This window comes from Myripristis murdjan, chromosome 19, assembly GCF_902150065.1.
Source record: "Myripristis murdjan chromosome 19, fMyrMur1.1, whole genome shotgun sequence".
NCBI classification, from domain to species: Eukaryota; Metazoa; Chordata; class Actinopteri; order Holocentriformes; family Holocentridae; genus Myripristis; species Myripristis murdjan.
In genome coordinates this window covers 6654268-6665096 of record NC_043998.1, presented here as the reverse complement: position 1 = coordinate 6665096, position 10829 = coordinate 6654268, and the positions used below count along the sequence as shown (strand labels likewise).

Genomic DNA, 10829 nt, shown 5'->3' with positions numbered 1-10829 from the left:
AGATGATTTCATCAGTAATATATGCATGTCTGATTAATATCCTGTTTGTTTTTGCTGTTTGTTTGTCCTCTCAGATATTGGGTTATCTCAAAATGACTGACCTTAATTTCACCAAAGCAAGCATTCACTTGTTTTCTCTGGGGTGGTTTTCCATTTCAGTATTCAGGTTGTGACAGTCAACTTTATATGTGATGTTTACATTATATGTTTGTCCTCTGTTTTTTTTTTTCTATGTTTGTATTCTAAATTACAACATTACAATAATGCTACTTTGTTATATACATGGTAAATGGGGGTTTATTTTGTGTTAGTCCTTCAATTTGATACAATATTTTGCTTGTCAGCTTCCTGAAATTAAAGGAAAGGAGTTCGTCCTTAGATTTAGTCAATCACACTTACTGAAATATTTAGTAAATGAAATACTCCATAGCTAAAATTTGCCAAATATACTTCTAACATTTCTTTCATTTTAATTATCCAGTATGTATCAAATTACATTTCAGTGTTTAAAATACAAAAAGCCCAGTAGATCAGTGCATTTCAAGTCTGTCCTGATGTTGAAAAGTTGCTTCACTTACTGTTGTGTAAGTCTTAACTGATTTAAAATGTCTTACTCTGAAAATATATAAATGAATGACATAAGCACTTTTATAGTTTTCTAGGTTTTGTAACAGACTGTAGGAGGTTGTCTCTTTTCAGAAACAGCGTATGTTTGCGTATTTCACTCTGTTTTGACACTAACCCAGGACAAAAAAAAAAAAAAGACTAACCTGTCAACTGCAAGGGGTCTCTTTGTCTTATCATGCTGCCACAGCACGGCAGCTATTCCTGTCAGAAGTCTGTAATGAGACCTGCAGCGGTCCTACTTGAGATTGACTGCACTGCTGCACCATTTGGCTGTATTCTCCTCCGATGGTACAATTGTATGAATAATTTAGACATATTACACCTTTGTTTACATGTTGACGAAGGGAGAATCACATGGAGAGCTTGACTGGTACACCCACAGTCACTTTTGCCTGTATATACTGTACGTGCTCATTGGTGGAAGTTTTACTTTTTTAGCCTTTTTTTTCTTCTGTATTGTATATTTATATTATTTTAATATTGTAAATGAAACTATGTTGTTAGAATAAAACATTACTCATGGAGAAAACTAAGCAACATTTTTTTTGTCTGTTGTCAATGCATGCAGACAGATGACAAATTAAAGGAAAAAAACAACATAAAGTTAAACTTATTAAGGTGTTTGGCCACCACGAGTCACCAGAACAGCTTCGATGCCCCTTGACACAGATTTTTACAAGTCTGTGGAGCTCTACTGGACGGATGGCGCACCAGTTTTCCAAAAGATATTCCCTCATTTGGTGTTTTGATGATGGTGGTGGTGAGTGCACTAACACATCACTCTAAAATCTCACATAGGTGTTCAACTTGGCTGAGATGTTGTGACTGTGAAGGCCATGAAAATGATTTACATAATTTTTATCCTGGACAAACCAGTCAGTGAGCCCTGGTTGCCTGTGGATGGGAGCATTTTCAATCTGGAAGAGACCACTCATCACAGGATATAAATAAATTTTACTTATTTGCAGTGAGCTTTCCCTCTAAGGGCACAAGTGGAGCCAAACCATGCCAAGAAATACAGCATAACACAGCCAGAGGACCCCCTCAATGTCGGGGTCCACCATTCAGGCCTGTAGTGTTCTCTTGTTGGACGTCACTCGCCCACTTGCTCAGATTTACAATCAAGAATGACTCATCTCACCACATCATTTTTTCCACATGTCTGTAAACCAGGCCCACGTGAACTGTCAGATGTGCATTTGTCTTTGTAATGACAGGTGTTATGCGCTGTGGCCCCACCATGATAAACCTCTCTGTGTGCAGTATCTTTTCGAAGAATGGAGCTCAGTTCCTCCAGTGGAGTTCCACAGACTTGGAGAAGTTGCTCTAGTGACTTGTCGTGGCCCAACACCTTTCTAAGGCAACTTCTGTTGGTAACATTTACACTGAGGCCCTCTGCTGGCTGTGTGGATATCTGGCCGGTTACTGCTGACTGCAGACCCAGAATGTGTCACATCTTTTAATTTTAACATGGGAAGCAAGGTGGCTTTTAACTAGTAGACCTGTGAAATAGAAAAACTAAAAAAAAGATCCAGGTTTCAATGTAGTTGTGTTTTAATGTTTTTTAGAGTTAATGTTTTTTTGTTTTTTGTTTTTTTTTGTCATCCTCAGTATAGAGACACTCTTGAATAGAGGAACTACTCTTTTTTTTTCTCTGTAGCAAAATGTTAAACACAGCATTTTGGGAGAGATAAGGGAAGTTTTGTTTATTTGCATTTTTGAGGTTGCACACCTCACAGTGCCTTCCCCAGGGCCGGGCCACATTAGAGACATGATGTGGTCTCAGCTGAAGAAATGCTTTGAAAATTATCATAACTGCCATATAGATGGGTCAGTGGCAGCCAGCGTCCACCACATTAATGCTGATTGACTCAAATATCTTCATCAGTCGACAGTGTCCATCAGACACTGTGGACTGTCATTTTCCACTGTGGCCACTTTGTTTTTGTGCTTGATTTGAATACCTTTTGGGGAAGTACTGAAAGGTTCACCACTTTAATGTATCCCTTTTTGCTGTTACTGGGAATGGAGAGATACAATCTCAAGTTTTATGGTGCAGCTGCCATCCCTTTAGTCAAGTATGAGGCCTGCAGATTTTCATTTAATCGTGACCAAGGCTCCTCTGAATCCTCTGAATTGTCTTTCATTATCATTACTGTGTGAGAAAGGTATTTCCCTTCAGTGTTACATAGTTATTAACTGAGGCCTACTAGTACCTGACAAAGCTGATGACAGAAACAGTGGTCTGTCACCTTCCCATGCAGTGTATGTAAATTGGCCAAAATCTGTACAACAGAAGAGACAGTGAAAATTAGGGAAACATGATGCGCTTGGCTGAGCTGGTAATAAAATGTTCACTCATTATTGGACTTAGATGCTGTATAGAAATAGCATGGTAGATATACCAAACTGCATCCAAAATATGCTCTGAAGTAGTGCACAGGTAAGACAATAATATGTAATAAACACAAACTCCCACTCCGATATAAATTTTGCTGTATTTCTGTGCCATCTCAGTTTGGGAACATGAACTGTATTGCAAAACTATATATAAGAGCCAAAATGTCAGAAGAGCCAATTGTTCTTGTCATCAAGAACAAAAGCTACTACTAATTTTACATGTGCATTTTTGTTGGTTCATAACTATGAGCATCTACACTCAGTGGCCACTTGCACAATCTAATACAATCTAATCCAACTGTTGTGCCATAAAGTTTACTTTTCTGATGCCTATAATGCTCAGCTTTTCTTGTTGTCACAGTAATAGAGGTGTTCATTCAACTCTATGTTTGACATTGAGCTCCTAGTTAGTGCTGCTGTTGTACTGGACTGCATTTTATTGAGAGCTGTTTCCACTATTTTGTGCATGAATATAAATAGGGAGGACAAAAAATTAGAAACTCCTCTCAGTATAATGTAGTCTAGTACAAGGTAGAATTTATGGAACTGCATTCGACTGCACAGGTGGACCTGATAAAGTGACCACTGAGTGTAATATCTGAAACACAGTGTACGCCTCCAGTTAGTCTCTAAATGATTTGTTGATGTCATTACCATTTACAGCAGTTTTCTACCTTTGAGAAAGCAATGTTCAGATTCAAAACACTGAAGCGGTATGAATGAAATTGAGTTTTTATGTAAATTCGACTGACTTTCAAGTTTTGGCCTCGTGTGGAAATTGCATGTTGATCAGAGTTGTTTTGGTCTGACTCTGTCCTTCCCCTTATTTGCATGCCGTCATGGGTGTGAACCAAACAGTTAACACACCCACCAGTGCAGGCACCTCTTCTCCCAGCAAGCAAGGTTTTCACAACCGCAGAGGAATGCTGACTTGTATTCATCTGTAATAGGGATATTTTACTTTCAACCATCATCATCATCATGCGCTGGCTACTGATTGGATGTTATGGGCTTGCTTTGGTCAGCCTCTCATGTAAGTGTAAACTCTATTTAGGAATATTTTGACTGATGACTAAAGAGTGTAGGAAATGATGCATACATCAATAGGAATACTAGTAAGAAATATAAATATTAGTAACAAATAGAATATTATGACTTTGTTATTACAACCTACCACTTGTGGTGCCGCTAAAAAGCATTGTAATTTTGTCAGAATTTTTCAGTATCTATACCTACATCCATACTGCATGCAAGTGTTTTGCATGTTATTTTTGACTCCATCTACAATACCAGTACTTCCTGACCATCTGGGGGCAAATGAGGAAGTTACCCTTCGAGACAAATAGTATATAAGAACATTGTAATGTTAATGACTCAATGTCTCTTTTCTTATTTTAATGTATTTATGTGAAGGATACCGAGGAATTCTTTGTCTTGAGAGATTAAAAAAAAGTGACTTTTTGCCAGAATGTTGACAGAAAATAAAGTCCAGAAGATTTTGACATTCAGTGCTTAACCCTGTTTTATTCCTCCTCACAGTGGCCTTGGAACTAAAACAGTCACTCTACCAGATGCCCCGGTTCCTTCGGATGAGAACCGAATCAGAGATGACCATTGAATGTCAGGGCAGGCCGGCAAAACTGTCTGACAATAACTGGATAGAGTGGTATATGGCGACTAAGTATGACAAAAAGATTGAAGATCGCATCAAACTATCAAACAAAAAAGGGGTCAATATTGTAGGGCGCCACCTCTTCATCAAACCTCTGACCGCAGAGCACACTGGAGTGTATTACTGCAAACTGAACAGCACATGGGGATCAGGGACCGAAGTGCAAGTTTTCAGTAAGTGGCTGCTTTTCAGCTGTGCAAGTCTGCAGACGTTGAGACAAAGCAGATGCTCAAGCTTCCCCAAAAGGATTCATTTGATAAAGGGCTGATAATCAATCTCAAACACGCCCAAACACCATTATATTATGTAAGACGGCGATCCAGGCACTCCAGATATCAGGAAATGTGAAAGCGAGGAAGGAAATATTAAAAAGCCTTTATTGTAGTGGCTAAATGTTTTCAACCACTGAAGTTTTCAACCACTGAAGGCCTTCGGCAGGGCTTTAGAAACTAATGATGAAGACCTTCAGTGGTTGAATCATCTTGGCTTTTTAAATCACTTAGCCACAACAATAAATATTTTTAATATTTCCTTCATCATTGTCACATTTCCTGATATCTGGAGTTCTCTGTTTTCTCTGCTTCCAAGAGCGACCAACACATTTTTGATCTTTGTTTGATCATATAGAGCTACCTGTCATCTTTTTCTGCTTGTCACCGTTACATTATCATCTGGCTTATATAGTAATGTCATCTTAATTTTCAGATCTGATGCAATGGGTTATTACTTTTAACTGTTTTTGCTTAACTAATCTCTGCACCATTTACACTCGGCTCCCTGTTGCCTCACACAGGGCCAACAAAACGTGAAGACTTACTTCGCAGGAGCAAGATGAAAGACACTCTCATCATCCTCCAGGGCCTGTTGCTGGCCATATGTGTTGCTGCTTTACTACTACGCAACCAGACACTGGTGAGTGACAAGACACACTCAACATCACTGCCGTCTACAGGGCAGGATGTGTTCGAAACCCCTCACAAACAGTGAAGCAATGGCACCCTGCAGAACTCCAGCAATATTCATATTCACTGTAAGCATCAAGCCAAATTCAAAGGAAAAAATGAGAGCATCCAGTCAGTGTTTTTAACAATCAACCATAGTGGCCAGTGGGTTCAGAAGCTGCTTTTTACTGAACATTTCATAAGGTCAAATATAATGCAATGTGCTCTCCACAAACAAAATAGAACATTAAAGAGAAGAGAAAAAAAAAACAGTAAAAACAACAATCTTGACATCACTATATCTATAAAACTGCCTATACGGACTGTAATGAAATGCAGTCATCTCAAGTACATCTCAAGTCTACGAGCAAACTCATAAACATAAAAAAATGAGATAAAAAGAACATGTTAGAAATAAATGTAGCTGCAGCTGTCATTTATGTTTTTGATTTGTTTGTTTGTTTCATCATCTTCTTCTTCTTCTTCTTCTTCTTCTTTTTCAACAGATAAAGAAAAAGGAGTCCATTTATGAAATACCTGAAACTGATCATATCTATGAGGTAGGTTTGCATTGCAGTGTTGATAATAATTGGTTAAAAGTTTGAGAAATAACCTATATTGTACATAACCTATAATGCAATATGATGTAACCTACAATGTATGTAAATGCAATATTGCGTTCCCTTCCTGGTCCCATTTGTGATGTTATAAGTCTCGCCCCCACCCCCATTCCGCACACACACACACACACACACACACACACACACACACACTTCAGTGACTGCTCCAGTGAGCATGTAGCCACAGTCTTATCTTGTTATAACACAGTGGCTCAAGTGCTTTTATTTCATGTCACTTTTATTTCAGTACACTTGCGTTACCATGCCACCATCTAGTTTGCTCAAATTTTGTTATTCTTTAGTATGACACCACAGCTTTGCAATACTGCAATGAAAAAGACGTGTTTTTGTTATAGTTGTTATAAAACTAAGACCCATATGCAAATGAGATGTTCTGAGGTGTTGCATTTAACTTTAACACTGACATACTAAGACCTAGGAATTTATATAGTAAAGATAAGATTCCTCACTCGTACTCAAGTCATGGATGCAAAATGCTAAAAACCAAACTTCATCTGTGTGTGTGTGTGTGTGTGTGTGTGTGACCCAGGGCTTGGCGATCGAGTCGTGTGCAGGAGGTCTGTACGAGGACATCTCTGTGTATGCTCAGCCTGAGGGCGCTGAGGCCCCCTGGGAGCAGGACTGAGACTGCTGTGCCACTTGTTGCTGCAGACCTCACCGCCTCAGCACACTTACCATAAGTTTTACTCAGCGTCCCAAGAGAGGGTCCTGCCCAGACAAAGAAATGTTTCACTTTCATCCAATGAGATGAGCTGTTGTGGTAACTAAACAAAACAAAGCAAAACGAAAAAAGCACTTGTGGTTAAACGGCATATTCATCCTACAGTGTTTGCTATGTGTCATCATGCTTTTTTGCTGTTAATTTGCAGTGGACTGAACTGATATCCTGATGTGTTGGTGCTATTTGAGTGAGATAGTAGCTGTGCTGAGCTCACCTCTCTGCATGCTGTGAGCACAAATCTGACTGAGGTGACATCTCCTGTAGCACAATTTAACCTTTCTACAGCTCAAACATGACAAAAGCGCCTTTTTTTTTTTTTTTTTTTTTTTTTGGTGCTTCGAGTGGCTTTTTTTTAATGAATAGTGCTGCATGTTGTTTGATGATGAGTTGTTTGACAAAAATGTGTGGTTTATCTTGTTTGTCCCTCATATCTTTGTACGTAAACCCTCACCTGTGTCCAACTGTACATATTCCTAATGTACAATTTAATTAAACAAAGAAATAATGTAACAAAAAAACATGCATTTCCATTTTCCTGAGAGAGTATTTTTTTAATAATTTGCTGCAGAAGATCAATCAATTAATCAATCAATCTTAAGGGAAATGAGGTAAAAAATAATAACTGACATTACCGTTATAATAAATAAATAAATAAATAAACAATTGTAAAAACAATAAATAATACAAAAATATATTGCTAACTTCAAGTTTGCTTAGTAAGCAGACACATCAACAAAAAACAGTCTAATTTGGTACATCAAACGATCAACAAAATCAGTCAATAAATACATAAATAATAAGGGAAAAAAAGAATATGCAAATAAATAATGATTATATATATTAAATAAATAATCTGACACAGAGATATAAATAAACAAACAGACAGACAGATTTTAAATGGTGTTACACAGATGCGGCCAGTATGTCTATTCTCAACAGATGGGCTTCGATTTCTTTCCTCATCAGCTCCCATGCCTCTGAACTGTGTCCCTGCAGAAAAAAAGAGAGCAATATTATTGTTAAAAACATAAAATATATATTCAGCTAAAGTGTTATGCCCAAGACAGACAGACAGATAGACAGACAGCTAGACAGATAGACAACTTACCATGTCCTTTAGTACATGACGTGACAGCCTCTTGAAGTACATGTGCAGCTTCTTGCTCTTTTTTCCCTGGTTGACAATCTAGATGAATCAGAAGGTAAAAAAAAAAAAAAAAAAAAAAAAAGTATATAAATTTAGCTTTTGTGAAAGAAATCAACATGAAAAAGACACTGCAAAACTATATTATAAGCAAAGTGTCTATGTAAGGTGATGGGACTTCTATGTGAATGAGATGAATCAAGGCTCTGATGCATGGCATTTGTCATTCATGTGGATCAGTGATCCCCAGGTTAGTGTGTGTGTGTCTGTGTGGGTGTTTGGTCCATTGTTGAGACTTACACAGGAGCGCACGCCCTCCTCCTGCTGGTTTACAACACTGAGGAAGTTGTTCACTGTGGTCTCTGGCCAGGGCATTGAGTCCCAGTCCTCCTCAAACAGGTGAACCACCTCCTCGAGGACCTGTGCCATGAAGTTAAGCCGATCCTCTGCCTGCAAAGAGAGCATTTTAGTCTTATCCTCAGCCTTTTTTGATAAAGGATTAAAGCAAACACATACTCTGCATTTTCACTGCACAAAGATGACTGACACATAATACAATTTTCTCTGAAAATCACAATTTGTTATACTTCACATATTCAAACCCGCAGCTGCTTTTGGTGTAAGGGAAATTCTCTGATACCTGCTTAATTTTACCTAGTGAACCAATAATTTGTATTTTTTATATTTTCTATTGTATTTTTCCTGGAGATGCTGGGATATTTTAACTTGTATCCACCAAACAGCCAGCTCCCTCAGTCATGGATTCAAGACAGTTTGACTTACCGATGCCTGTGAAGCCTGTTCGTACAGGCCTGTTGGGAAGTCAACCCCTGAAGAGTTCTGGGTGTAATTTCCACCCTAGATTTCACACACACACACACACACACACACACACACACACACACACACACATACACACAAACACACACACACACACACACACACACACACACACACACACACAAGAAAGCACGTTCATTTTTGACATCATATCATGCATCAAAGCAAAAAGCCAACATCATAAATTTTCCCTGTCTGGGATCAATAAAGTATATCTATCTATCTGCATTTCTGACTGACTGCATATATTAGTCCACCTACCATCGTGCGCAGCTCATCCAGGGCGCTCTTGCTTTGCTGGCTGAACTTGTGATCCATCCATCTGCATCCCAGAGAGAGGCCTTGGCCGCACAGAGTTAGACATAAACACAGAGCAAAAATCCTGTTGAACATTTTTCAAAAGTATGATAACTCCCCGTGTAGACAGCAGGTAACTGATTTATTTTTCCCTCAGCGTCCAGGTGTGCTGTTTAAAGCAGATATAAGTGAGCTCCGGGCCTGCGCTTCATTTATAGGCCAGCCGCACCGCGACGCGCCTATTTCACTTTCCCGACATGACATGACAGCGGCTGGAAAGTCATCAACACACAATACCGCAAATTTCGTTATTTACTTCACGCCCTTGCGACAAATAACTGTTCCTAATCCTGTAATATAAGAACATAAAAATATATTGTAGTAATATCATAGCAAAAATAAAGAATAAAAAAGAAAATAGATTAACAAATATTAAGCAGCTATTTTAATAATAACTAAAAATCGGCTACAGCTGATAAAGGTATTAAGAATGTTGTTGGCTATTATATTAGGGTGGTTGTTGTTATATTTTATTTTATGTATAGGCTATTCTACATTATTATATTGAATATTCAGGTTAGAATCAGAATCAGAAACAGAATCAGAAATACTTTATTGATCCCAGAGGGGAAATTGGGAAAACTGGGTGATAATAGCCTATGAGGCAAGTTCATAAATGTGGACATTCAGAATTAAAGCCTACTGGGCTTAAGTCCATGTTGTTGATTATAGTTCTGGAAATAGCCTACCTATTGAAACAGTTTAATTGTGTTTGTTGGCCTTCATGTAATTCCCTTGTCCCCCTCCATTGCACATTACCTGGTAAGAAATGCCTTAAAATTACCAAAAAAAAAAAAAAAAAAAAAATCCACTAATTTAGTTATTGGACTTTTATCATCGGTGTTATCTGAATGCTGCGATAAGCCGTAGCATGATGAAAGCATGATGTACAGCGGCCTATGATGAAGTAATTTCCATGTGAAGAGAAAACGAAAGTGTGTTTGAGCTTGAGACCTCAGCGGGGAGTGACGTCATCAACCTGCCCGCTGCTTTACTCACCTGAGGCTGCAGGAAACCACAGCACAGGCCGGCAGGATCTATCTATCTATCTATGAAACCCCTACCTGGGGCAAGACATCCCACCCAGGGTCTTCTTATTTTGCGATAATTAGGCCTGCAGGCTTCATAATAACCAACTGCATTTATTGAACTTGGTGTTAATTTAATTTAAAACTTTTTTCCATTTAAAACTCTTTAAAACACTTTAAATACCATTTTGAATCAGTGATCTATTTGATCATGGCTCTCAGACCCCCCCACGTAATGTTAATGAGACCTGACCATGATTAGGCTAAACAGCCTATGTAGGCTACCTAAAGCAAATGTAGATAGGTAGACAGATAGATAGATATCTTCTATGTGTGTCAGTGCATACTCACAGATTAATCTTGATACCATAAAACTAATGTCATCTAGGCCTGTCAGATGAAGTGCTGAACGGTTCCTGACGTGCAGGTTTCACAGCCTCTTCTGCTTTTCACTACTG

The 10829-nt window shown here is 38.5% G+C and overlaps 2 protein-coding genes across 2 annotated transcripts; one reads left to right on the top strand and one right to left on the bottom strand.

Annotated features, from left to right (window-relative positions):
- The first annotated feature begins 3922 nt into the window (after positions 1-3922).
- On the top strand, positions 3923-7450 carry cd79b (CD79b molecule, immunoglobulin-associated beta). Its single transcript, XM_030078139.1, has 5 exons — positions 3923-4060; positions 4567-4872; positions 5493-5611; positions 6147-6200; positions 6811-7450. Exons 1-5 carry the CDS (start codon positions 4009-4011, stop codon positions 6904-6906), a joined length of 627 nt encoding a protein of 208 aa, XP_029933999.1. The 5' UTR covers positions 3923-4008; the 3' UTR covers positions 6907-7450.
- Positions 7451-7905: 455 nt separating this feature from the next.
- On the bottom strand, positions 7906-9379 carry ifnphi4 (interferon phi 4). Its single transcript, XM_030078359.1, has 5 exons — positions 9248-9379; positions 8930-9004; positions 8447-8596; positions 8111-8188; positions 7906-7992 (listed from the first exon to the last, which is right to left on the bottom strand). The coding sequence occupies exons 1-5, from the start codon at positions 9377-9379 to the stop codon at positions 7906-7908; spliced, it is 522 nt and encodes a 173-aa protein (XP_029934219.1).
- Between the last annotated feature and the right edge of the window lie 1450 nt (positions 9380-10829).